Source organism: Podarcis filfolensis, assembly GCF_964270895.1.
Source record: "Podarcis filfolensis genome assembly, chromosome: 13".
NCBI classification, from domain to species: Eukaryota; Metazoa; Chordata; class Lepidosauria; order Squamata; family Lacertidae; genus Podarcis; species Podarcis filfolensis.
Genome location: NC_139615.1, coordinates 2,036,699 through 2,064,194, shown reverse-complemented (window position 1 = coordinate 2,064,194; position 27,496 = coordinate 2,036,699). Strand labels below are relative to the sequence as shown.

The following is a 27,496-nucleotide window of genomic DNA, read 5'->3' as shown; positions in this document are numbered from 1 at the left end:
ACAACTGTCAGGTCAGCAGCCTTCCCCGTGATTGTGCTTCTTACTGAACCAGACTGAGAGACCATTTAAAGGCTCAGGAACCCATCGCAGCTGTTATGGGTTGAATAGCTACTGCACCTTTTCATGACATTCTAATTTTCTGAGATTGTTAATTTGGGGTTTTCATCAGCTGTACGCCATGATCATCGCAATTATAACAAATAAAGGCTTGACGTATCTCGCTTTGCACGTCATGAGTCTATCTCATATATTAGTTTCACCTTTTAAGTTGAATTACTGAAATAAATGAACTTTTCCACAATATTCTAAATTTTTGAGTTTCACCTGTACAGATAAAAATAGTAACAGCTAAAAGCATATAAAATAATAATCATTAAAGAGGAGGCGGGATTTTTTAGTGCATTTCTCCTTCGCCTCCACCTGTTTTGGTTTTAATGTAGCTACGCGGAGTTCTTTGAAACCCAGCCAGATGGGCAGGGTATAAGTAAAAAAAAGGCAAAGGACCCGTGACAGTTAAGTCCAGTCACGGACGACTCTGGGGTTGCGGCGCTCATCTCGCTTTATTGGCCAAGGGAGCTGACGGTTGTCCACAGACAGTTTTTCCGGGTCATGTGGCCAGCATGACTAAGCCGCTTCTGGCGAACCAGAGCAGCACACAGAAACGCCGTTTACCTTCCTGCTGGAGCGGTACCTATTTATCTACTTGCAGTTACAGGTAGGTAGCCTGTTGGTCTGCCGTAGTCGAAACAAAATAAAATAAATAAAATAGAATAAAAATATTCCTTCCAGTAGCACCTTAGAGACCAACTAAGTTAGTTATTGGTATGAGCTTTCATGTGCATGCACACTTCTTCAGATACACTGAAACAGAAGTCACCAAACCCTTATACATTGGTACCTCGGGTTACATACGCTTCAGGTTACAGACTCCGCTAACCCAGAAATAGTGTCTCGGGTTAAGAACTTTGCTTCAGGATGAGAACAGAAATCGTGCTCCGGCGGCGTGGCGGCAGCAGGAGGCCCCCATTAGCTAAAGTGGTGTCTCAGGTTAAGAACAGTTTCAAGTTAAGAACGGACCTCCGGAACCAATTACCGTACTTTTCGCACCATAGGACGCACGTTTCCCGTCTTAAAAACTAAGGGGGGAAGTCTGTGCGTCCTATGGAGCGAATGCAGGGGGGGGCAGGCGGGAAAAGCCCCCAAGAGCCCCACACAAGCTTCGCGCGGCTCTTGCGGGCTTTTCCCCAAGAGGGAGAAGGGACTGACACCGCCAGTCAGTCCCTTCTCCCTCCTCTAGAAAAGCCTTGCGCAACCTCTCCAGCGGGGGGGGGGGGGGGGGAGGCTTCGCAAAGCGAAAGAGGAAGCCAGGGCAGGGAGCGCAATCCATCCCGTTCGCCGCCCTGGCTTCCTCTTTAGCCTTGCGTGCCTCTCCAGCCGCAAGAGATCTACCAGAGGTAGATCTTAGCCCTTGCCTCACCTGGGAGCTTCTCTGGGCAGGAATTCCCTCAGCTTAAGCTATGGTTTTCCCAGTAGTGATGCATGGAAGTGAGAGCTGGACCATAAAGAAGGCTGATCGCCGAAGAATTGATGCTTTTGAATTCTGGTGCTGGAGGAGACTCTGGAGAGTCCCACGGACTGCAAGAAGACCAAACCTATCCGTTCTGAAGGAAATCAGCCCTGAGTGCTCACTGGAAGGACAGATCCTGAAGCTGAGGCTCCAAGACTTTGGCCACCTCATGAGAAGAGAAGACTCCCTGGATAAGACCCTGATGTTGGGAAAGATGGAGGGCACAAGGAGAAGGGGACGACCGAGGACGAGATGGTGGGACAGTGATCTCGAAGCTACAAACATGAGTCTGACCAAACTGCGGGAGGCAGTGGAAGACAGGAGTGCCTGGCGTGCTCTGGTCCAGGGGGTCACGAAGAGTCGGACACGACTAAACGACTAAACAACAACAACAACAACAAAGTGGGGTGGGGGTAGTGTGGTAGGTAGGGGGGTACCTACCTAGACACTGAAGCCACATGTCTCTCAGATGAAAATTGGGAGTGGGCATTGTATGAAGTGGCTGTGGATCTCCTGCCGCAGACGTGTAGGACTGTATAGAGTTGGGAGGGCCACCCGAGGGTCATCTAGCCCAGCCCCGTCACAATGTAGGAATCACAGCTAAAGAACGCCAGGCAGATGGTCCCCCAACCGCTGCTTGAAAGCCTCCAGTGGTGGAGACCCCAAACACCTTCCGAGGTCATAGAATTGCAGGGTTGGAAGGGAACCCCAGGAGTCATCTAGTCCAGCCCCGGTGGACAGCGGGCACGATCCATCCCGTTGCGCAAGACTAAAGATGCTGCACAAGGCTAAAGAGGAAGCCAAGGCAGCGAGTGGGACAGCCTTGTCTTCTTTTTTAGCCGCGCTGGAGGGGTTTAGCTCCTGGCTGGAGAGGTTGCGCGGCTATGGATCCCGCATGCTGTCTTGGCTTCTTTGCTCTTTGGGGCTGGGGGGGGAATCCGGGCTTCCCCCGCAGCCCCGAGAAGCTCTGGGAGAAGCAGACAGGCTGCACGCAGCCTGTCCGTTGCTCTTTGGGGCTGGGGGGGGATAATATTTTTTTCCTTGATTTCCCCCTCTAAAAACTAGGTGCGTCCTGTGGTCCGGTGCGTCCAATAGAGCGAAAAATACGGTAAGTACTTAACCCGAGGTACCACTTTATATAGTGAGAGGGTGGGGAGGGGTATTACTCAGAAGGGTGGTGGGAATGGGTGATTGGCTGATAGGTGTGGTAAACCTGTTGATGATTGTTAACGACTGCAATTGGTCTTACAGGAAAAAGCAAGGGGTGAGATGGCTAAAAATAGCATCATCCTGTATAAGGAGATAAGAATTGGATTATCTCACTATACATGATAAAGCTATCAGTGTATCTGAAAAAGTGTGCATGCACACGAAAGCTCATACTAATAACTAACTTAGTTGGTCTCTAAGGTGCTACTGGAAGGAATTTTTTTATTATTTTATTTTATCTACTTGCACTTTGATGTGCTTTCGAACTGCTAGGTGGGCAGGAGCAGGGACCGAGCAACTGAAGTTCACCCCGTCGCGGGGATTCGAACCACCTGCGTCCCTGGGGTATAAGTAATAAATTATTATTGTGTGGATGTGAGTCACTTCCAGTTGCCTTGGGCAAAATAAAGCGACTAGCAGATTGAATGAACAATCATAAACACTTCTGGGTGCAGAGAGAGAAGACTGTATACCTGAAGGAGCGTCACCGCCCCCATCGTTCAGCCCCGAGGTCCAGCTCCGAGGGCCTTCTGGCAGTTCCCTCCCTGCGAGAAGCCAGGTTACAGGGAACCAGGCAGAGGGCCTTCTCGGTGGTGGCACCCACCCTGTGGAACACCTTCCCACCAGATGTCAAAGAGATAAACAACTACCAAACTTTTAGAAGACATCTGAAGGTAGCCCTGTTTAGGGACACTTTAAATGTTTAATAGGTTATTGTATTTTAGTGTTTTGTTGGAGGCCGCCCAGAGTGGCTGGAGAAACCCAGCCAGGTGGGCGGGGTATAAATAATAAAGTAGTATTATTATTATTGGGACACGGGTGGCGCTGTGGGTTAAACCACAGAGCCTAGGACTTGCCGATCAGAAGGTTGGCGGTTTGAATCCCCTCAACGGGGTGAGCTCCCATTGCTCAGTCCCTGCTCCTGCCAACCTAGCAGTTCGAAAGCACATCAAAGTGCAAGTAGATCAACAGGTACCGCTCCGGCGGGAAGGTAAACGGCGTTTCCGTGCGCTGCTCTGGTTTGCCAGAAGCGGCTTAGTCCTGCTGGCTACATGACCCGGAAGCTGTACGCCGGCTCCCTCGGCCAATAAAGCGAGATGAGCACCGCAACCCCAGAGTTGGTCACGACTGGACCAAAGGGGTCCCTTTACCTTATTGCTATTATTCTTATTATTACTGGGCTGACAGTGAGGAGCTTGGGAGAAGGGCTGCTGGGAAGCCTCCTTCCCCGGGACTCCGGGGCCACGGGCCTCACCTTGGCTTGAGAGCTTGCAGCTGCTGCAGGAAGGCGGTGAGCTGTTGCTGCGTCAGGTCCCCCGCCGCCACCTTCTGCTGGAGGGAGCACTGGGCATACTGCCTGCTGTGGGGGGAAAGGAAAGGGGGAGAAGGGGTGTCAGGAACCCATCTGCTGCTTGCGAAGTAGCAGCTCTGACCTCCCAAGATCGGCGTGCACCCCCCGTCACCTCCCACGGAACGGCCCATCAGGCAGAGGAAAGGATGCCCCAAGGCCTTCCCCCTCTTCTGCAAGGCAATCAAGGGAACCACAGCGACCGCCCTGCGAGGTAGGCTACCTGTTGACGAGCTGAAGCAGCTGTTGGTGCTGGAGCTGCTGGTAGAGGGCAGCGGTGGCCAGCTCCTGCTGCTTCTTCAGGCGTTCCTGGTCCATGTTTCCCTGGGCAGACAGGAGAAGACACAAAACCAGCCCAGGTCACAAGCCGAGGGAGTTGAGGAAGGGAGAGCGGCTCAACGGGCGACGGCTTGGTACAGCGTCTCAATCCGTCACCGCCACCGTTTGAATGTGTATACAGTGGTGCCTTGGTTCTCAAACGCCTTGGTACTCAAACAACTTGGAACCCAAACACTGCAAACCCGGAAGCAAGTGTTCCGGTTTGCGAACTTTTCCCGGAAGCCGAACGTGCTCCTTTTGAGTGTTACGCTTGCGATTTGAGTGTTATGCTGAGGTCTGTATGTTTGTGCTATTTATTTTGTGTTTTTGTGGCTCTTTTGTTTCGTTTTTGTGACTGTGTGGAACCCAGTTCAGCTACTGATTGTGTGACTGCAGTACATTGTTCATTGCTTTCATCTTACGGATCAATGGTCTCGTGAGATTGCAAAATTCATGTTAAACTGCTGTCATAGGTTTGTTTTTAAAAGTCTGAAATTGATTACAGTGGTACCTCGGGTTACATACGCTTCAGGTTACAGACTCCGCTAACCCAGAAATACTACCTCGGGTTAAGAACTTTGCTTCAGGATGAGAACAGAAATCGTGCTCCGGCGGTGCGGTGGCAGCAGGAGGCCCCATTAGCTAAAGTGGTGCTCCAGGTTAAGAACAGTTTCAGGTTAAGAAAAGACCTCCGGAACGAATTAAGTATGTAACCATTTTGCATTACTTTCTAGGGGAAAGCGCACCTTGGTTTTGGAATGCTTTGGTTTTGGAACGGACTTCTGGAAAGGAATAAGTTTGAGAACCAAGGTACAGTGGTGCCTCGCAAGACGAAATTAATTCGTTCCGCAAGTTTTTTCTTCTTGCGAGTTTTTCGTCTTGCGAAGCACGGTTTCCCATAGGAATGCATTGAAAATCAATTAATGCGTTCCTATGGAGACCGCTTGCCAGGCTGGCGGTGCGGAGAAGGGCTTTTCTCCCCACCGCAAGCCTTCAGGACAGGTACGGGAACAGAGGGGAAGGCGCGCAGCGCTTCTCCTCTGTTCCTGGGGCTTGCGGTGGGAGGAGGGTTTTTCCTCCCCACCGCCAACATTCAGAACAGCATTCTGAATGTTGGCGGTGGGAAGGAAAACCCTCCTCCCACCGCAAGTCTTCAGGACAGCCATCCGAAGGCTGGCGGGGGGAGGAAGTCTCTCCGCCCCACCGCCACCCTTCGGAAGGCTGCTCGGAAGGCTGGCGGCGGGAGGAGGTCTCTCCGCCCCACCGCCAGCCTTCGGAGGAGGTCCGAGGACAGTGGGGAAGACGCGCAGCACTTCCCCGCTGTCCTGGAGATTTCCCTATGGACTTTCGTCTTGCGAAGGAAGCCCATAGGGAAATTCATTTTGCGAAGCGCCTCCAAAACGGAAAACCCTTTCGTCTAGCGGGTTTTTCATCTTGCGAGTCGTTCGTCTTGTGGGGCACCACTGTACTGCTGTACTACCCTCCATCCGTTGATCTCAGTTAAAAACACAAAAACCTCACCCTCTCCCCCCCCCCCACCATCCCCTCCCTGGTCCTCTCACCAGCAAGGGGGGTGGCGATGGACCCGGAGCGAAAGGCACTCTTCCCCACATCTTAATGACTTCGCCCAGCGGCTGGAAGCCCTCGTCGCAGCCTCGCTTCACCAGCAGGGACATGGTGAAGTAGCCGGCCTGGAACCACTCAGCCATCTCTTGAGTCGTGAAGGGGCCTGGCGAGACAGGAAGGTTCAGTGATCCGAGGGGGGAGAATTGGGGCTGCGGATGCAGAGCAGCTGCTGTGCTCCTCACCCCCACCCCAGCCTGGCTGCAAAGCTCACCTCCCCCCCCATTTTTTTTTATTAATTTTCCACATTTATAACAGAAATAACATACAAAACACACAAACGAAAACACATTACAATACTAAAGAAAGGGGGGGGGGAGATACTTCTAAGACCTAATTTATCTTTCATTGTTAAATGACTTCCCCAAATCCCCCCTAACGGAATTTCATTGTATCACCTTGTAACAGTTCTCCAAAATCATATTTCTAATAAAAATTATCTCCTTCAATTTACTGTCCTCTTCTCTTTTATTGGTATTCTAATCGTTAATGCTTTACAATTAATTCTTGTTCTAATCCTAAACCTATTTGATACTTCCAAGTATCTTCTAATTATTTTATGTTACAATATTTGGCTAAGTATTCTTTGAATTTCTCCCAATCTTCTTGATACTCCTCTTCTTTCTGGTCGCGGATTCTTCCAGTCAGGTCGGCCAGCTCCAAAAAGTCCAACATCTTCATCTGCCATTCTTCTGTTGTTGGTATTTCTTGAGATTTCCAATTTTTAGCTAACAGCAGTCTTGCCGCTGTTGTTGTTGTTTAGTCGTGTCCGACTCTTCGTGACCCCTGGACCAGAGCATGCCAGGCCCTCCTGTCTTCTACCTCCTCCCGCAGTTGGGTCAAACTCATGCTGGTAGCTTCGAAAACACTGTCCCACCATCTCGTCCTCCGTCGTCCCCTTCTCCTTGTGCTTTCCCAACATCAGGGTCTTTTCCAGGGAGTCATCTCTTCTCATGAGGTGGCCAAAGTCTTGGAGCCTCAGCTTCAGGATCTGTCCTTCCAGTGAGCACTCAGGGCTGATTTCCTTCAGAATGGAGAGGTTGGATCTTCTTGCAGTCCATGGGACTCTCCAGAGTCTCCTCCAGCACCAGAATTCAAAAGCATCCATTCTTTGGCGATCAGCCTTCTTGCTGGTCCAGCTCTCACTTCCATACATCACTATATCACTAACTTGCTGCTGTAAAAAGGTAAAGGGACCCCTGACCATTAGGTCCAGTCGTAGCCGACTCTGGGGTTGTGGCGCTCATTTTGCTTTACTGGCCAAGGGAGCCGGCGTACAGCTTCCGGGTCATGTGGCCAGCATGACTAGGCCGCTTCTGGCGAACCAGAGCAGCGCATGGAAACGCCGTTTAACTTCCCGCCGGAGCGGTACCTATTTATCTACTTGCACTTTGACGTGCTTTCGAACTGCTAGGTTGGCAGGAGCAGGGACCGAGCAACGGGAGCTCACTCCGTCGCGGGGATTCGAACCGCCGACCTTCTGATCGGCAAGTCCCAGGCTCTGTGGTTTAAGTGGCATACAAAAACAATCGAACATCTTTTTTTGGCAATTCCAATCCTACTGCAAAGCTCACCTTGGATCTCCCCCTGGGGATCCTTGTAGAACCACTTCATGGCTGCCTCGTGGGAGAGCGGCAAGGCGGCGGCCGTGTTGCGATGGTCCACAATGGTCTGGGTGAAGTGCTCCTCCTCCAGAGAGCTGTCCTGCAAGGAAGCCACCATCTTTTCCGCTTCCTGGGGGGGTGGAGGGAAAAGGGGGCAGGGAGGGTCAGGGGAGAAATGCGCAGGGAGATGATGCGTGTCTGTCGCAAGCTTGCAAAAATGCACACCGAGAAACGCACACGACCCCCACTCCACTACTTCCAAATATTTTGCACTGCGGCGGGTTGGGCTGGATGACCCTTAAGAGTCAGACACCTGCAACACCGGCTCCTAGCTATCCCACCATCACTGAAATATTTTCACCTCAGTATCCGCAGAGGTTTTTTTTTTTTTACAAACCTCTTATGCGTTAATCCAGGCTTCCTCAAACTTGGCCCTCCAGATGTTTTGAGACTGCAACTCCCAGCATCCCTGACCACTGGTCCTGTTAGCTAGGGATGATGGGAGTTGTAGTCCCAAAACATCTGGAGAGTCGAGTTTGCCTACGCCTGCTTTAGATGCAGCTTTCACCGACTGGACGCCTTCAGCTGTTCTGGACCACAACCCCCAGCAGTGCCAGCATCACCAGGCCTCGCTAGCTCAGGCTGAAGGGAGTTTTAGGCCAAAAACATGTGGAGGAACGAGGCTGAGGAAGCCAGTGTTAATCCGACCGCTTTCCCATGGTCATTGCTGTGAGCCACTTACCTGGTTGAGAGAGGGGGCGGCTAAAAGTGTTATAATAATAGCAATAATTATAATTATTATTATTTATACCCCACCCATCTGGCTGGGTTTTCCCAGCCACTAAGGGCGGCTTCCAAAAAAATCATACAATACAACAGTCCGTCAAACATTAAAAGCTTCCCTAAACAGGGCTGCCTTCAGATGTCTCGTAAAAGTCTGTTATGAATCAAACCAAAGCCAAAAGGCTGGGATCTTGACCTAGTAATTCCGGGGGGGGGGGGCAGCCCCCGCCTCAGCACGAAGATTCATAGCTTCCGCACTGAACGGGGGAGCCAGCCACGAAAACACGTTTGCTGCAACCGACCAGCCAACCCACACAAGCCAGAGTCCAGGCGCGATCCCATACCGGAGCGACCCCCCGCGACCCCCGCTCACCTGCTGCAGGTGGTTCATCCCGTCCTCATCCTCGTTGTCCCCAACTGCGAATTCAGTAGTAGCAGCAGCAGCAGTTGCGGACGAGGACGCCGGCGTGGGAAGGGCAGCCGCAGCAGAGGGGGTGAGCTGAGCCGGGTGGCTGAGGAGGCAGGGATCCCCTGGAGGTGGGAGAGGGGAGGGAGGGAGGAGGGTTCATTCCCTCGCACAGGCCGACCCCGTCTCTGAGAGCCCCCCCAAACAAGGCAACAGGGGCAGAAGAGGAGGCTCCCTTGTGGGTTACAATGCCAGCCCGGCCCATTTCTGCCCCTGCCAACCCTTTCCCTAGCTGACAAGTTTCCTCGTGATTTAACGGTGTTGCTGCCCGCCTCCTCCACCGATCTGCAACAGACGGTCAAGCAGCCGCCAGTTGTGACGCCCTGGAAGCGCTAAGACAGGGGTCGGCAACCTAAGGCCCGTGGGCCGGAAGCGGCCCATGGAGGCCATTTAACCGGCCCACAAGCCGCCCCCAAACCCAGCCGCCCGCTTGGGAAGTCCCCACGCGCTGCACTAAACTGGCGCGGTGCAATGACTCTCTTCCGCAGCTCCAGAAATCGCTTCTGCGCATGCCCACAAGCCGGAAATCGCTTTTGTACAGGCGCGATTTCCGGCATCTGGGCATGCGCAGAAGTGATTTCCAGTGCCACGGACATGCGCAGATGCGATTTCCGGCATCTTGGCACGCGCAGAAGTGATTTCCAGCACCACAGACATGCACAGATGCGATTTCGGGTGCCACCGACATGCGCAGATGCAATTTCCGGCGTCGCGCTGCGCTGGTCTGGCCCACGGAGGCCTGGTAAGCCTTGCCAACCCATGCAGTAGGAGGAGGATAGAATTGCAGGCCTCTCCCTCCCTCATCCACATACCATCGAGAGCTTCCTTTTCCTTGTTGCCACCAGGCGCCAGCCCCGAGACCTCCACCTTCGACGAGACCCCCGGCGTGACACTCTCGCATTCACCCCCGGGGGCAGTAGCAGTGGGGAAAGAGGGGCCCGTTCGCCACGGGGCACCGGGAGGAGCAGGCAGTTTCTCCTCCGGCACTTGCCGGGGCTCCTTCCGTTCTAAGAGAAAAGGAGGGGAAGGGGTGCAGAAAGAGGTTATTTGGGGGGGTATGGGGCTAAAGCCTACAGCCTTCCTGCCCTCTGTCCAAGGAGCAGCTCCACCTCCTCCAGCCTCTCACCTCTCTCCGGCCCCTCCTTGGCCGTGGGGCTGGCAGGGACCTCCCCGCCCTCTCTCCTGTCGCCGTCCTTGGCCTCCGGCAGCTCCTCTTCCTCTTCCTCTTCTTGCAGGGGCTGGAAGCTTAACTCCTGCTCCTCAAGGATCGGCTCTTTGGGGCTCTTCTGCAAAAGGAGAAGAGAAGAGGCTGTTACGAAAAAGGAGCAATGCTGCTGAGTGCTCCAGATGGCTGGAAAGCCAAACAGGATGTTGATGTTATGGGACTGTACCGTGGGAACAAGGAACAGTCTATTCTGTGCACTGAGCACCGGATGTTAGCTCAGAGTGTCACATGACCCTGTACTGGAAGTACATGGGTGGAGTTTTCTCTCTCTGCTGTTGATGTAGAAAGCGTGCAGACATGTTTTCTCTGCACTGCTGGAAAGACAGAAATAAAGGCATGTAAATACATTTCTGTCTGTCTCTCTCCCCTCCCTGGGAGTGAGGGAGGAGGGATGGTTGTGTTCTTCTCACGTTGGGAAGGATCGCCGATAAGAGATCTCGCCTTGTCTTGCCGGGAGCCGAGACGGGGGAGATCAACAAGGAATCCAAGCCAGGCACCTGGAGAGTGGCCAATTCCTCTGACTGATAAGGCTTAGATCCCGACAGAGGCCGTTGTCAGCTTTGAGAAGTCTTGCTTCATATACCTCTGTCTCTGCCGGGTCTCGCAGCAGCCATCAGCAGCCCTACTCTCGTTTAAGTGCTGTGGATCTGGGCCCATAACCCTGTTGTTGGGATGCGTCCTGGGAGGTGGGGGCAATTCGCAGGCCCCCAGCTGGCTCCAGCCCACTGGCTGGCATCTGGGCGAACTCCAGTCTCCCTTGGAACAGCATCAATCAGTGACTCATAGCTTCAGAAACTTGAGCACGCTCTAATCAGCAGAGTGAATAACTCCACAACGGAAGCGGTGGACAGAGGCGTATTTACAAGCGTTTATTCGGCATTAGAACAAAGGAAAACATGTCTGCTTCCCTTCGTGTCCAAGCAAATAACATAGGCAAAAGCTATATACGACGGAAGTTCCCAGCAGACTGTGCTGGAAGTAAACAGACACGTAACATGCAACAACTCCACGTGCCTGTTCCAAAAATGGAATGAAACTATATCCTAACAGAATAGTCATGTGGGGGGGGGGCGGTCGGGGATACCCCTCATCACCATACACAGTCCTTATTCAGCAGGAAGGGATCCAGTTGGGAAAGGAAGGATGGATTATGGGAAGGGAAGGAACAACCAAACCTCCAAGGAGAAGGAGAGAGAGAGAGATACCTGGCAGGGGCTATATGACCTCCCCTCACCCCAAGGAGTAAATTTTATTATTATTATTAATTATAATTACCATCACCCTGCTACTGCCTTTTCCCCAGACTAGGCCTCAAGACAACTTACACAAATTTTAAAAAATACAAAAAGCTAAAAAGCACATTAATATATTAATAAAAAAATAACTTAGCAAGAGTTAAAACAATACAGTGGTACCTCTGGTTGCGAACGGGATCCGTTCCGGAGCCCTGTTCGCAACAGGAGCAGAACGCAACCCGCATCTGCTGGTCGCGATTTGCTGCCTCTGCGCATGACGTCACTTTGAGCGTCTGCGCATGCGTGAGCAGCGAAACCCGGAAGTAACCCTTTCCGGTACTTCCGGGTCGCCGCGGGACGCAACCTGAAAAGATTTAACCCGAAGCATCTTTAACCCAAGGTATGACTGTATTTTTTAAAAGCAGATCAATTACAATACAAATAATAAAAACAGAACGATTTAAAAACCATTTCTGTAAGGAACAATCAGCCCCCGAGAGCCTGTCGGAATAAAAGTCTTCAACCGCAGGCGGGAAAACAGTGGCTTAGAAGGCAATTAATAAGCCAATAATGACAATCATCATCTTCTCCTCTCTCCCCCTAGATGAGAGCAGACCCCCAATGGATAAGCCCTAGATCTGTATCTGTGTGGGTGAGAGAGACAGACAGACAGACAGACAAATGGGGAGGAAACCCCAAGCAGAGAAGACCTTTCCCCTAGCGATTTCTGGGGAAACGCTGTTGGAATCTAGGAACCTTCTGCACACCTTGAGGGACATGAAGGCCCCAGAGGAGTCGAAGGTCCCCATCTCCTCTTCTTCGTCCTCCAGGCACCACTCGGGGAGTCCGTCCTTATCGTCCTCGAAGCTGTCGCTGTTGTGCCGGTGCCGGCGCCCGCTCCGCGGCTCATCCTCCCGCTCCCGGAAGTCAAAATCGAACTTCCGCCGGCGCCCCTCTCCGCCGTGCTCCCGCCAGCCCGCGGACCGAGGGCCTCCTCCGTCTGTGGGGAGAGAGGGAGGTTTGAGGGCAAACCCATTTCTCCTTCCTGCGGCCTCTGCGGGGGCCGGAACCGGACGCCGGACGCCCTCTTCCTCCTCGCTCCCCCAAGCTTGCTTCCGCCCTGGGCTCTCACCTGGGCTAGCAGACCGCCAGCGCTCGCTCTCCCGCCGGGGGCCTCCGCTCTGCCGCCAGCTGCCCCCGGCCACGGCCACGGCACCGCTGCTGCCCTCTTCCTCCTCCTCGTGCTCCTCTCGGAGGGTGCGCCAGTTGTCGCTGTCCGAGCGGGCAAACTCCTTGCGCCCCGGGGGAACCACCTCCTCAAACGGAGCCCGGGCTTCAAATAAGGAGGGAGAAGGCGGCGGATAAGCTGGTAGAGTGCAATACGCTTAATCTGTGGGTCGTGGGTTTGAGCCCCACGTTGGGCCAAAAGCTTCCTGCATTACAGGGGGTTGGGCTAGATGGCCCTTGGGGTCCCTTCTAACTCTAGTTGGGCCGCCCCACCTCAGGGACACCAATCAGTGGGATAGGACCTGCCACACCCAAAATCAAGGCAGCTTTTAAGCAGGGAAATTGATGGAGCTTCCATGGCTTTCTGTGTGTGACTTTCATGGAATCACAGAATTGTAGTCAGACGGGACCCCGAGGGTCATCTAGTCCAACCCCCTGCAATGCAGCAATCTCAGCTGCAGAAGCTGTGGCAAGTGACCACCCAGTTTTAGTTTCAGAACCTCCAATGTGGTTCTGAAACCACCACCTTCCGAGGTCATCCATTCCGCTGTTGAAAGGTTTGTAACGGAAGTCCATTTGTTTGTTTGTTTTATTATACAGGCTCTATGACCAATTATTTCAATACCCATCAAGTTGAGGCTGATGAATTAATTTGTGTCAAATCTTTGCAAGCTTATTTGGTAGAGACACATTGCTCATGAAGCAAAACAGTATGGCATACAGACTTCCGGCTGATCGCCTGTTTAATGGCAGATGGGAGCTCTTTCCGCTGAAAGAGCCCCGGCGCTTTGAAGACTGGGGTGATCGCGAGAGCGTCGCGGAACCCCGAAAAAACCTCAGATTGAGCATTCCGAGGACCTGGTATTCCTGCGGGTATCCCTGGGCGACTCCCCCGCTCCCCGGTAAGCTCTAAAAAGAGCCCTGAGAGCGAGCGTAGGGGTCTCTAAGCTAGACGTTAGGTGCAAAGGGTCCAATGTGGTCCTCTGAGCCCTCCCACCCCAGCCAAGATCTTACAGGCCTGGGCCAGGTGCAAAAGAGTAGCTGGGAAAGATGGAGTGCGCACACACACACACCCTTGCAATTAAGCGCTTCCCTGGCAAGGCATATGAAAGAAGGAACTGCGTACAGGTGAGCTAGCAGAATGGTGAGAGAGCTACGGAGTGCCCCACACTCCAGAACCAGAACAGGCGAGTGAAGCCCCCGGCAACGAAAGCAGCAGGCCGCTTCAGGAGGGGCACAGCTCTCCTCTGCTACCAGAAATGCCCGCAGGCTAACAACAGCTCCTCATTTCAAAGGCGGCTGGCAGAACCCATTCCCTTCCTGCACAAGGTAGGAAGAAAGCTGGCGGGGGCAAACTGCTCCTAGGATGAATCTTGCCAACCCGCTGACCACCCTGCGATCTAGGTGGGAAATCACTGTACCTCCTTCCCGTCGGATGGGCTTCTCAAACCGTCGTTCTCCTCTGCAGGAGAAGAAGAGGGTGTCAGAGCAAGGGAAGAGGGCAGCAGGTTCCCACAGCGACCCACAGACACAGCTCCCCCCCAGACCCCTACTCACCGGTCATCCCAACTCTGGCTGCGGTGTATCTCGCGGACCCCACCGCGGCCAAACGCCCCTTCTGCCTCCTCAATGCTTCTTTGGTAAAAGCCACTCTCGCCACGGCCACGGCCTGTTTAGTTGTGGGGTGGAGAGAGGTAAGGTGTCAAAATAACATCGATTCATTGACTGCATGCATATCGCATCCTGGGACGCGGGTGGCGCTGTGGGTTAAACCACAGAGCCCAGGACTTGCCGATCAGAAGGTCGGCGGTTCGAATCCCCGCAATGACGGGGTGAGCTCCCGTTGCTCGGTCCCTGCTCCTGCCAACCTAGCAGTTCGAAAGCACATCAAAGTGCAAGTAGATAAATAGGTACCGCTCCAGCGGGAAGGTAAACGGCGTTTCCGTGCGCTGCTCTGGTTCGCCAGAAGCGGCTTAGTCATGCTGGCCACATGACCCGGAAGCTGTACGCCGGCTCCCTTGGCCAGTAAAGCGAGATGAGCACCGCAACCCCAGAGTTGGTCACGACTGGACCTAATGCTCAGGGGTCCCTTTACCTATATCGCATCCTTATCTTTCCAAGGAGCTCAAAGTGGCAGTGTAGACAGTTCTCTCCCCTCTTCCTCTAATTCCCTCAACAAGGTAGGTGAGGCTGAGAGAGACACTGACTGGCCTCCAAGCTCACCCATTCAGGGAGCTTCGTAGCCAAGCAGGGAGATTTGAACCCTGATCTCTCCCAGGTCCTAGTCCGGCACTCAAACCACTGCACCGGCTTTCGGAAACAGGAACCCACTCGCCGCCTCCCCAAGGGAGAGGAGGGGAAGGTGGCAAGACAGGAAGAAGAAGAGTAGGAGAGTTTGGATTTGATATCCCGCTTTATCACTACCCGAAGGAGTCTCAAAGCGGCTAACAGTCTCCTTTCCCTTCCTCTCCCACAACACACACTCTGTGTGGCGAGTGGGGCTGAGAGACTTCAGAGAAGTGTAATTAGCACAAGGTGACCCAGCAGCTGCATGTGGAGGAGCGGGGAAGCAAACCCGGTTCACCAGATTACGAGTCCACCGCTCTTAACCACTACACCACACTGGCTCTCAGGAAAGGGAGCCAACCCACCCGCCCCCAGGACGCCTCCATACCTCGGCTCCGGGTGCTGCCTCTCCCCCGGGAGACTCCGGCAGGGGCAGCCCCAGCCCCCTTTCCCATCAGCCTTAGCACCGCAACACTGTTCACAGACATGGAGAAGTTCCTCTGAAGCAGGTATTTTGGGGGGGAAAGAGAGAAAGCAGAATTTGAGAAGAGACGGCCTCTGAATCCACTCTCTGTCAAAAGCCCGCCCCGCCATCGTGAAGACCTTAAGAACAGACTGCCTCCCTTATATTCCCAGAAAAATATCTCTAAACGAACCATAAGGGCAGTGGCAACTAAAAACGACCTAAACTCGCCCGCTCGAGTGGAAACGCATGGACTACTGGATGAGAGTGATTCACGAGAGAGCAATACAGAATCCACACAGCAATATAAATGTTTTTTTTAACCCACTTGCGGAGATAACTCAGAGGTGAATGAAAAGGAAAATGAGTAACGACAAGGACTGAGAAGAGGGACTGAAAATATCATTGTAAATATGAAAGCAGCAGAAATACTCGAGGATTGGACTCGTGTCAATCAAGAAGCATGGGTACCCCCCCCCCCACAAAAATTTACAATTGGGAAATAATTGGATTATATGGTGTGTATTGTTATAATTTGGATTAATTGCTTTGATATGTTTAATTTGGTAAATGGAAACTTAATAAAAATTATTTTTAAATAAAAAATAAAAATGACCTAAACTCTATGTACACATCTATATGCGCCCCATTATATTTTAAACTCAAGAGAGGCCAATGAACATACATCTTATTTTAATGAATTGACTTCTGCACAACTTCGGAAAGCTTTTACAGAGTTACGATTAAATACAATAAACTCTGCTTATAGAGATGGGAGACACAGAGGCAGACCAACAAACGAACGCGTTTGCATTAGGGGATGTCCTGAAGTAGAGGACCTTGTGCATTACATCTTGCGCTGCTCCTTATATAATGAAGTAAGAGAACGATTTTTAGCACCTATAATGACAAGGTCCCCTGGCCAGATCCCCTCTGACATGATTTTATATCTCCTCGCAAACACAGATAAGTATGTGACCTGGCCTGTAGCACTCTTTGCAACTGCTGCTAGGAAAATTAGAGCAAATTATATCACCAAGGTAGCCACCAACTGTAAAGGAGATGAATTTATTTGACCCTATCTACATCAAGCTATATTCTATCTTTATCACCAAACTCTGAATATAATTGCACACTGTATTAATTAACATTACCTTTTAATATATTAGTGGCCATGTGATAATTTTAGCTTATAAATTTTATTGTTGAATTTCTTAATTTGTATATTAGGATACTTTTATAGCTCTGTTTAGAGTAGGAAATGTCTTGATAATTTTTTTTTTTGTATCAGTCCACTATAGTTTCTTTGAATCGTTGAATGATTCTGTGTACATTGCGGTAACCGTTGGCTATTTGACCCTATCTACATCAAGCTATATTCTATCTTTATCGCCAAACTCCGAATATAATTGCGCACTGTATTAATTAACATTATTTTTTAATACATTAGTGGCAATGTGACAATTTTAGCTTATAAATTTTATTGTCGAATGTCTTAATTTGTATATTAAGATACTTTTACAGCTCTGTTTAGAGTAGGAAATGTCTTGATAATATAAATGTTTTACGTTTTTTGTACCAGTCCAGTATATTTTCTTTGAATTGTTGAATGATTCTGTGCACGTTGTGGCAGCCTTTGGCCATGTGCAATAAAACTGACCGACTGCTGGGTGTGGCCAAAGGGGGCCCATCAGGTCCAGCATCCAGTGCCCCACCAGGTGCCCCAATGGGGAACCAGGATCCAAGCACAGGAGCAAAACTCTCCCCTCCTGCCGTTTCCAGCAACTGAGAATCAGAAGCACGACTGCCTCCGACTGTGGAGGGCACAGCCCAGCCGCTGTGGCTAGGAGCCAGCCGTCGCCACTGCCGCTTTTACCTGCTCCTCTTCCGTTAAGGGAACCAACGCCAGAGGCTGCAGAGGATCGTCCTGGAGAATGGCAGAAAACTCTTTATCCTGGATCTCCTCCGGGACCTGTGGAGGGAGGAGCGCGGAAAGGGAGCCGTCAGGAGCCCACCCAGATTCTTCCCGAACCAGCCCAACGCTCTGGCAGGGGTCGACCTCCGAGACGGGTGGGGAAAGTAAAGAAGATACAGGAAGGGGGCAAAGGAAGCAAGCTGGAATCTCAGCAATTGCTGTTCCCTTTCAGCTTAGCAAAAGGGAAGGCACCGTATTTTTCGCTCCACTTTTTCCCTCCTGCAAATTAAGGGGAAATGTCTGTGCGTCTCATGAAGCAAATGCTGCACGGAGGAGGGACGTGTAAGCGGATCCTGTCCGCTTTGCTGCTTTAAAGCGAGCCAGAGAGGAGGGAAGGAAGGGGAGCCATGGTCCCCATCCGAGCCCCCCTCCGCGGCTCGCTTTAAAGCAGCAAATTTAAAGCAGCAAAGCAGACGAGGATTGCCTGCTTCGCTGCTTTAAATACCGTATTTTTTGCTCTATGAGACTCACTTTTTCCCTCCTAAAAAGTAAGGGGAAATGTGTGTGCGTCTTATGGAGCGAATGCAGGCTGCGCAACTATCCCAGAAGCCAGAACAGCAAGAGGGATCGCTGCTTTCACTGCACAGCGATCCCTCTTGCTGTTCTGACTTCTGGGATTCAGAATTTTTTTCTTCTTGTTTTCCTCCTCCAAAAACTAGGTGCGTCTTATGGTCTGGTGCGTCTTATAGAGCGAAAAATACGGTAGTTTAGTATAACATTTGATTCAGAATATTTTTGTTCCATGTTTTCCTCCTCTAGAAACAAGGTGCGTCTTATGGAGCGAAAAATATGGCAATTCAAAGATTGTAAACAGAGGAGAAAGTAATTGGAACCTAGGGCGGAACTTGCCCGGTCCACCCCACCGTCCGCTCGTGGTCAAGCAGCCCTACACGCTGGGGGCACGACCCCCCCCAACCCGCAACCGTGCGGCACTCACCTTGTTGTCTTTCACGTAAAGTGCTAACATCTCTTCCCGCCCGTATCGGTATTCGGCTAGCTTGTACTTTGGCATGGCAGGGGAGGGTGGGGGAGAAGCGACGCTCCCGCCACTGGAGAGAGCGCGGAGCCTGAGGAAAGAGGGAGGAGGAGGGAGGAGGTGTGTCAGGCGAACAGCAGGGAGGAGGGAGCTGTCTCTTCCCACTCAACCCCTCAGGTCCAGCAAGCCCTCCTTTCCCACTGGAGGTCGGCTATTTGCCCCAGCTTCCCTCTGCCCCAAAGGGTCTTTCTGGGCGCAGCACAGCCTCAAAAGACACAAACTCAGAATGGCGGATGAAATTGATGGACTATGCAGAATTGGATAAATTAACAGGAAGGCTTCGAAACCTGCAGGGCCAGAGATTCTTAGAAGACTGGAGTAAATTTATGGACTATTTGAAAAGCAATTGTGATGAACAGATTACGCCAGTAGGACTGCAAGAAGTTTTGTAAGGAGGGTTATCTGAAATATTGCAAGAAACACTATGAGGAGAATTATTAGTTAATGATAATTAAGAGTGACAGAGAAATTAAGAAATGCAGAGTAAGTGATAAAGAACGGGAAACCATCACTGTATAAGAGAAGTTACGTTATATGATTGTTGGAAATGGTATGTTAAAAAACCAATAAAAATGTATACAAGAACACACACACACACACACACACTCACCACTCTGGCCCAAAGTTCAGTGTCTCGGCTGCCATCTCTACTGCTCCTGGGCTGACTTTCCTCTGGCGCTCGTCTTCTTTCTTCTCTTCCCCAAAAACCTGGTATTCATTGTATTCAGTTATCTATTGCATCCACAGCCCATGTTTCCCCTCCAAAGGAGCTCAAAGCGGCTGATGTGGTTGTTCTCCTTTTCCTCACTTAACCCCCACAACAACCCGACAGGCAGTGACTGCCCCCCCCCCAACATCACACCCAGTGAGCTTCCCGGGCCGAGTGGGGATTCGAACCCTGGTCTCTCCCGGGTCCTAGTCTGACACTCTAACCAGTGGCTCAGTGGTAGATGGAGAGGGGTGTCAAAGGACCCTTCAGGATTTAACCTCCTTCCGCAGGGCCTGGGAAGAGCTATTCCGCCTGGCCTTTAATTTGAATTCAGCCTGATCTTTTATTTCCCTTCCCTATCCCTCGCCTTTTATGAAGATCACCCGCTCTGAGACCCCACAGCTAATTCTCCCCTGGTCTCCTCGCTGGCCCAAGCAGGAGCAATTCAGCCAGCTAGCCCTGGGGATTATTCAACTGATTTTTAAATTTTATTGTTATTCGTGTTTTTATACTGTGTTTTATGCTGCTTTTATAATTACCATATCTTTCGCTCTATAAGACACATTTTCCCCCTCCTAAAAAGTAAGGGGAAATGTGTGTGCATCTTAGGGAGCAAGTGCAGGCTGCGCAGCTATCGCTGAATCCAGAAGAGCAAGAGGGATCAGTGCGCAGCCGGAGTGCTCCTGCCTCTTCGTTCAGGAGGCCTTGCGTTGCTTTCTTGTTTCTTGTTTTCCTCCTCTAAAAACTAGGTGCGTCTTATGGAGCAAAAAATGTGGTGTTTTGAATTTGTTGTTAGCCGCCCTGAGCCCGGTTTTTGAACCAGGAAGGGCAGGGTATAAATAAAAAATTATTATTATTATTATTATTATTAAGGCAACCACAGCAAAAGGGTTTCTCAGTTGGAGACAAAGTGCACTCAAATCCCTATAGAGTTAAGCCAAGAGGAGGAAAGAAGGAAGAAAGGGGTCTCTAGAGATCTAGAGGTTCAGGATCCTGGGCTTCTGGTCTGGGGGTGGCTGACCGGAGGAGGAGGAGGAGAAAGGGGGTCTTTCAAACATGCTGCCCACCTGCGTTATAGCTTAACAAGGATCCGCCCTGGATCACCCCCTCAGGTTGGGAAGTCCAATCTCAACAGCAGGGAACCTGCAGAGAAGAGATCAAAGGCATATTACGACTTGAAGCTTATTCAAACAGAAGGGCTGGTGATTTTGGGGATGCGTTGCCCAGAAGACTGGGGCTGGTGGCCCAGGAAACCCAGGCGGGTGAAGCAGGCAAACTGTCTCTGCTGCCCCTCTTTGCATGGTCTGGGTCCAGCATGCCACTGACTCGCTGGAGTGAATGACATGCAGCCCAGCAAAAAAGGTCCTTGTGCTTCAGATGAAGATGATGGAATTCATGGAGCCGGCTGATCTCACCGGGAGAATCCGCAACCAGAAAGAAGAGGACTAGCAAGAAGACTGGAAGAAATTTAAAGACTATTTGAACAAATATTCTAATATTAAAGATATGTAACCACTTGGAAAAACCAACCAGGCCTAGGATTGAATTAGATTTAAATATCTAAATAAGAAAATGTACTATAAGAAAGGTAAAGAAACTGGAATATGACTGTAATATTGTTCTTTTGAAATAATGATACTGGAAACTGCTACATTCAAATTAAGAGGGAATTCAGATGGAGGAGATTAGAGGAAGTCAATTAATGCATATGAAAAAGGATGTTAATAAATTAATTGAATTTCTCTCCCCCCCCCCCCCGTTTAGGTATTTTACGTTTGTTTTTTTGTTTTTCCTTTTCCTTTTCCATTTCACTTCTCTATTGTGTTGTTGCTTATTTTCTTTTGTCTTATGTTTATTGAAAATTAATAAATATTATTGGGGGGGGGAAGGTGCTTGTGCTTCTTCCCTGTCCCAAAAATACAATAGCGCCTGCCCACCCTGCAGCCACGCAGTATGGGTTGCTCGTAGCTTTCCCTTCGGCCTGATCTGGCGTTCTATTGGGGACTCCCAGACTGAGAGAAGGAACAACAACAAGAAATAATAATAATAATAGCCGCCCTATACCTGTAGATCTCAGGGCAGATGCTCACCCCAGCAGCAGCCCCACAGCGCGCCGCCCCCTTGCCAGCGGCCACGGGGATGGGGGTCACCGGCAAAGCCAAGAGCGGGGCGGGAGGTGAGGGAGAGTCGGCCTCCTTGTCTGGCGCGAGCGGTCCTTCCGGCGGCGCTGCTCCCGTAGCCCCGTGCGGCCAGAAGCCACGGGCGATTTCCCCAGAAGGCTGCTCGGCCTCGGGGCCCCCGCAACACGACCTCCGCGGCTCAATTCACATCGGAGAAACTCTCTGGAAGAAGAGACAGAGGAGGGGTTGGCGTCCATGCGCTCCACTGGGGAGACTGCTCAGACATGGGGCTTTAGGTGCTGACCTTGAAAGCCCTAAACGGCCTCAAAGGCCCAGTAGACCTGAAGGAGCATTTCCACCCCCATCGTTCAGCCCGGACACTGAGGTCCAGCTCTGAGGGTCTTCTGGTGGTTCCCTCCCTGCGAAAAGCCAAGTTGCAGGGAACCAGGCAGAGGGCCTTCTTGGTGGTGGCGCCTGCCCTGTGGAACGCCCTCCCACCAGATGTCAAAGAGAAGAACAACTACCAGACTTTTAGAAGACAGCTGAAGGCAGCCCTCTTTAGGGAAGCTTTTAATGTTTGATGTATTGTGGTATTTTAATATTTTCTTGGAAGCTGCCCAGAGTGGCTGGGGAAGCCCAGCCAGATGGGCAGGGTAGAAATAAATTATTATTATTATTATTATTATTATTATTATTATTATTATTTAGTTCAGCTGGCTGTAGGCCGACGGCATGAGGCTGGGAGATCAGGAACCGCAGTAGTCAACTCCTGCCTTGTAGAAGGTTGCTGCACTTGGGACTTTTTAAGTTTAGACAAAACTCTCTCCTTCCTTGAAGAGGCTGGGTGGCCACCTGCCTCGGATGCTTTGGTTGAGATTCCTGCATTGCATGGGGTTGTGTAGTGGTCAGGTGGGATTACTATGAGGAATTATGAAATTCGAAGCAAACCCTTGTGTCGGAGATGAAAGCATTGCGTTGACTGGGTTTGATTCATTGACAATAATTTCTGATCAAATCCCAGAAGCCTCTCCACCTCTGCCATTTGCTTTCTCTACACCTGACAGGCACGTAGAAGCATTCTGAAACACAGGCCAGTTGTTCATCAGGCATCCTCAGTACATGAAGATAGTACAGTGGTACCTCGGGTTAAGTACTTAATTCCTTCCGGAGGTCCGTTCTTAACCTGAAACTGTTCTTAACCTGAAGCACCACTTTAGCTAATGGGGCCTCCCGCTGCTGCTGCGCCACCGGAGCACGATTTCTGTTCTCATCCTGAAGCAAAGTTCTTAACCCGAGACACTATTTCTGGGTTAGCGGAGTCTGTAACCTGAAGTGTATGTAACCCGAGGTACCACTGTAGGTTATTTGATGTAGTTTAGGTGGAAGAAGACTGGAAGAAATTTAAAGACTATCTTCAGAAACACTGTAAAATTAATGAATGTTAAAATGATGTTGGACTGAAAATAAGTGGCATTAGCAACAAAGTTAATAAGAATATGCAAAAATGAATTGATAAATGGATGAAAATATAGAGTTATAATATGTTAAGATATAGAGTTAAGATAAACGAAAGAAGGTAAGGATTTGCTGATTTGATTATTTAAATGGGAATACAAAAAGGGGAGGTGTGAGGAGGTCAAGGAAACAAGCTAATGAGTTTAAAGTTACTAAAAACGGATTTGTTTTTTAATTCTTTTTTATCTATTTGTTTTTTGTATTTTGTATTTTTATTCCTCTTTTTTCTCTTTTATGTATTTTTCTATGTTTTCTTTTTTGTATCTTTTTCTTTCTATGTGACTTTTTCTATTTTGTAAACTTATGTTTTTGTAAAATCACAATAAATATTTTTTTTAAAAAAATTGATGTAGTTTAAATCTTTAGATAGATCTTAAGGGTCAGGAAGGAGATAGTAAATACTGCCACCCTGCCTCTCCTGTTTACCGCTTGTTTATGACCTCCGGGATTTCCTAAAAGCATTCCTCCTCGCTTCCCCTTTTATTTACTCTGAACTGCATATGCATGCTCAAAAAAGAAATAGTTTCTTTGTAGTTTTAACTTTAACTTTATCCCACATGGGGTTTTTTGAAATGCTCAGAGGAAATCTGATTGGTTCTTACAAACACTGTGTAAAAAGTTCTTTTGTGAATAAAACGACCTGGGCCGAGGGGTGGAGAAGGAATTATTATTATACACACTCCTCCCAGAGTCTTGCTGGTCAAGCCTCGTGTGTATTTTATTAATCAGAGTCCAATCCTTCCTTTGCTTTGGGAACGCTACAGGGTTGGACTAGATGATCCCTGGGGTCCTTCCCAAGTCTACCATTCTGTGGCAAGGTAGAAGTTTAAAGTTCCACATGACATGGAGAAAGGAGAGGAGAGGAGAGATTTTCCCTTCCCGCTCACTTAACACTAGAACTCATGGGCACCCAAAAAAGGGGAATGTAGGGGAGATTCAGGACAGGCAAAAAAGAAAGAAAGAAAGAAAGAAAGAAAGAAAGAAAGAATTGACTTCTTCATTCAGCGCATAGTTAACCTATGGAACTCGCTGCCACGAGGAGGCAGGGATGGTGACCAACCCAGATTTTAAAAGAGGATTAGACAAATTCATGGAAGAAAAGAGGACTATGTCTCTATATCTATATGGTTGTTGACACTCTCAAAGAACTGTAAGGAACACGCGTGATGGGACTTGCTCTTGCAGAAGGCATGCTGGTTCTGCTTCAGCAAGATTTTTATTCTATACGCTTTTTAAATCTTTAACAATAATTACCGCCAGTTTTCCTGGGTCAGACACTAAGCTGCCGGCCTGTAATTTCCACAATGCGCCTGGACCCCCTTCTAAAAACTGGAATTACGGTGGCTACTTTCCAGTAGAGGCTGATCATAGGGGCAAGTATTTTTGTTAGCAATTTCACCTTTGAGTTCTTTTAAGAACTCTCATCTGGACCCAGCAATTTGCCAGTTTTAATGTTATCTATTAGTTTGTCTTCCTGCCCACCTAGCAGTTCGAAAGCATGTCAAAGTGCAAGTAGATAAATAGGTACCACTCCAGCGGGAAGGGAAACGGCGTTTCCGTGCGCTGCTCTGGTTCGCCAGAAGCGGCTTAGTCCTGCTGGCCACATGACCCGGAAGCTGTACGCCGGCTCCCTCGGCCAGTAAAGCGAGATGAGCGCCGCAACCCCAGAGTCGGCCACGACTGGACCTAACGGTCATCGGTCCCTTCACCTTTATTAGTCTGTCTATCACCTATTAATTTTGCCTCTAGAACTTCATCTCCTGTCACCACTATCTACCTCGGTTTCTTAGACTTCTTTCCTGCAAAAGTTAGTTCAGGCCCCTGGAATCAAGCAATGCCTCCCCCTCTGTTAATTTCAGGAATGTGAACATGCGCGCACACACACCCAACCCCTGCAGGTCAGAATCCTGCCCTCTTGTACAGTCATACATCGGGTTGAAGTAGCTTCAGGCTAAGCCTTTTCGGGTTGCGCTCCGCGGCAACCCAGAAGTAACGGAATGCGTTACTTCCGGGTTTCGCCGCTTGCGCAGACGCTCTAAATGACATCACGCGCATGCGCAGAAGCGGCGAATCGCAACCCGTGCACACGCAGGTGCGGGTTGCATTCGCTTCAGGATGCGAACGGGGCTCCGGAACGGGTCCCATTCGCATCCAGAGGTACCACTGTACTCTGTAAAGCGACACGCCCAGTGAGGGCACGTTTATGACTATTACGAACAAATGACCCAAGACCACCAGCAAGCTTCGCGGTCAAGCGAGGTCTGACCCTGGCTTTCTGTTTCAAGCCGGACGCTCCTGAGAACAGAATCCCTCCATCTTCAGAGGCGGCGCAGGCACCTGAGCCAGCAGCTGCTGGGGAGAAGCAGTAGGAAAGGGCTATAAATCTAAGAAGCCGTCAGTGGGACCAGGAGCCAGAGGGAGCCCATTTCAGCCCAGCATCCTGTTCTCAGAGTGGCCAACCAGATTCCCATTATGGTAAGCCGACATGCATGAGTCTCCCCACCTGGGATTTCCAGGAACCGGTATTATTCCAAGGTAGAATGTCCCCAACACTAATACCGTATTTTTCGCCCTACAGGACGCACTTTTCCCCCTCCAAAAATGAAGGGGAAATGTGTGTGCGTCCTATGGAGCGAATGCAGCCTTTCGCTGAAGCCTGGAGAGCGAGAGGGGTCGGTGCACACAGAACCCTCTCGCTCTCCAGGCTTCAGGAAGCTATCCGCAAGCCTGGAGAGCCCGGCGGGAGTTCCCGCCGGGCTCCCAAGGCTTGCGGATAGCAGCCTGTTCTGGGGGCTGGGGTCGGGGGCAGCTCGGGCTTCCCCCACCCCAGCCCCGCGCCTGTGGGGGAAATAATTTTTTTTTCTTTATTTCCCCCCCCCCCAAAAAAACTAGGTGCGTCCTATAGGGCGAAAAATACGGTAGTTACTGGCAACCATTTCCATCGTTTTCCCTTAATTCCTTTTTAGAGCTATCCAGGCATCACCACACTCCCCTCTGATGCTGGGCTTGGAAGCTGGAGCAGGCCTGCCTTCCTCTATCATCCCAGCCTCTCTCGAGTGGCTCTCACTTTCTTAGTAATAATAATATTGTAATAATAATAATAATAATAATAATAATAATAATTTTTATTTATACCCCGACCTCCCCAGCCAAGACCGGGCTCAGTGCGGCTAACACCAGATATAAAACAATTGATTAAGATACAACTTAAAGACAAGATTAAAATGCAGCCTCATTTCAATAGAAACTCAAATCAAAAACTTTTTGGGGATGAAAACGTCAAATCTTCACCAAGGCCAACTATTCGGCTATTAGTAGCACATTTGCAAAGCTAAGCAGGGCCTGGTATGGTTTCAAACTGGATGGGGGACATGTTGAGACTAGAGCAGGGGTCAGGTCCACTGTCCCTCAGACCTTGTGGGGGGCCAGACTATATTTGGGGGGGGAATGAACGAATTCCTATGCTCCACAAATAACCCAGAGATGCATTTTAAATAAAAGGACAAATTCTACGCATGTAAAAACACGCTGATTCCCGGACCGTCTGCGGGCCGGATTGAGAAGGCGATTGAGCCGGATCCGGCCCCCGGGCCTTAGTTTGCCTACCCATGGACTAGAGGTTAGGTCAGAGGCCCCTTCCAGCTCTAATTCTATGGCAGAAGAACTGGTTGAGAAAATGCACTGCTGAACCTTCCGTCACTTTTATTTGATTTGATGCTGGGGGCAATTGTTTGAAACCGAGAAGGTAGAGCGAGAGAAGACGAAAGAGGAGGAGCAGAGAGGGTGAGTCAGAATAATCCCAAGAAGAAAGGAGTACAATTTAAGGGAGTCCCACTCTACTTGGAAATCCTGAGTTTATGGATCAAGAAGAACATCTGGAAAGCAAAAAATTGCCAACGGATTTTTAAACTGAAAACCACTGAGAACACAGAAGCAGCGCCACCTAGTGGTAGGAGGGGGAACGACTTCATGCGAGTTTGGGCTCGCGTCTCTCCTCTACGGATTTGTGGGCCATATGCCATTAGCTGCGAGAGCCTGCCTTCTTCACACAGGTATTTTTCTTTTTTACATAAACCTGCTCACCTGCGTTAACTTGCTAATGGGGCCAGAACAGATAATTCAACAGTCCTTAGAAAAGGATGCTGTGATTACTAAGACCCAGCAAAGACAAGTCATGCCAGACAAATCTCTTTTTATATATATATATATATATATATAAGTTACTTGTCATTACAGAAAACAGTGGCAAGTGGGGTGATGCGGGGTCCTGTCCTGGGCCTGTTGTGGTTCAACATCTTTGTAAACAACTTGGACGAAGGAATTGAGGGGATGCTAATCAAATTTGCAGATGACAACAAATGGGGAGGGGTTGCCAATGCCACTGAAGATAGATTTGGGATTCACAATGAATTTAACAAGATTGGAGAACTGAGCCAAATCTAACTAAATGAATTGCAACAGGGACAAATGTCAGGTTCTGCACTTCGGCAGGAATGGCCAGCTGCACAAATGTTAAGATGAGGGACACCTGGATTGCAAGAAGTCCATGTGAAAAGGATCGAGGGGTCTTAGTAAACTGGAAGCTTAACACAGGTCAGTAGTGTGATGCAGCAGCAAAAAAAGCTAATGCTATTCTTGTTATTTAGTCGTTTAGTTATGTACGATTCTTTGTGACCCCCTGGACCAGAGCACGCCAGGCACTCCTGTCTTCCACTGCCTCCTGCAGTTTGGTCAAACTCATGCTGGTCGCTTCAAGAACACTGTCCCACCATCTCATCCTTTGTCGT

At 50.0% G+C, this 27,496-nt stretch overlaps 2 protein-coding genes across 8 annotated transcripts in view; both read right to left on the bottom strand.

The window, feature by feature from the left end:
- Positions 1 to 27,496, bottom strand: part of TFR2 (transferrin receptor 2) — a 241,654-nt gene that overhangs the window by 122,421 nt on the left and 91,737 nt on the right. The window lies entirely within an intron of this gene.
- The window catches only part of GIGYF1 (GRB10 interacting GYF protein 1), a 57,633-nt gene that overhangs the window by 18,728 nt on the left and 11,409 nt on the right, over positions 1 to 27,496 (bottom strand). For 2 of the 7 annotated variants that reach the window (XM_083580811.1, XM_083580814.1), the window contains exons 2-18: positions 21,139 to 21,416; positions 20,142 to 20,217; positions 18,976 to 19,073; positions 18,267 to 18,396; positions 17,231 to 17,326; positions 15,280 to 15,391; positions 14,163 to 14,274; positions 14,027 to 14,067; positions 12,511 to 12,711; positions 12,146 to 12,378; positions 10,045 to 10,204; positions 9,731 to 9,925; positions 8,826 to 8,983; positions 7,640 to 7,799; positions 6,005 to 6,171; positions 4,348 to 4,448; positions 4,032 to 4,136 (exon numbers count right to left, since the gene is read on the bottom strand). In XM_083580811.1, the coding sequence (XP_083436937.1) occupies positions 4,032 to 4,136; positions 4,348 to 4,448; positions 6,005 to 6,171; positions 7,640 to 7,799; positions 8,826 to 8,983; positions 9,731 to 9,925; positions 10,045 to 10,204; positions 12,146 to 12,378; positions 12,511 to 12,711; positions 14,027 to 14,067; positions 14,163 to 14,274; positions 15,280 to 15,391; positions 17,231 to 17,326; positions 18,267 to 18,396; positions 18,976 to 19,010 (2,006 nt within the window). In that variant the 5' untranslated portion in view covers positions 19,011 to 19,073; positions 20,142 to 20,217; positions 21,139 to 21,416. Of the gene's footprint in view, positions 1 to 4,031; positions 4,137 to 4,347; positions 4,461 to 6,004; positions 6,172 to 7,639; positions 7,800 to 8,825; positions 8,984 to 9,730; positions 9,926 to 10,044; positions 10,205 to 12,145; positions 12,379 to 12,510; positions 12,712 to 14,026; positions 14,068 to 14,162; positions 14,275 to 15,279; positions 15,392 to 17,230; positions 17,327 to 18,266; positions 18,397 to 18,975; positions 19,074 to 20,141; positions 20,218 to 21,138; positions 21,417 to 27,496 lie in introns of all 7 variants that reach the window. The other 5 variants (XM_083580813.1, XM_083580815.1, XM_083580809.1 and 2 more) reach the window with 4 other exon arrangements.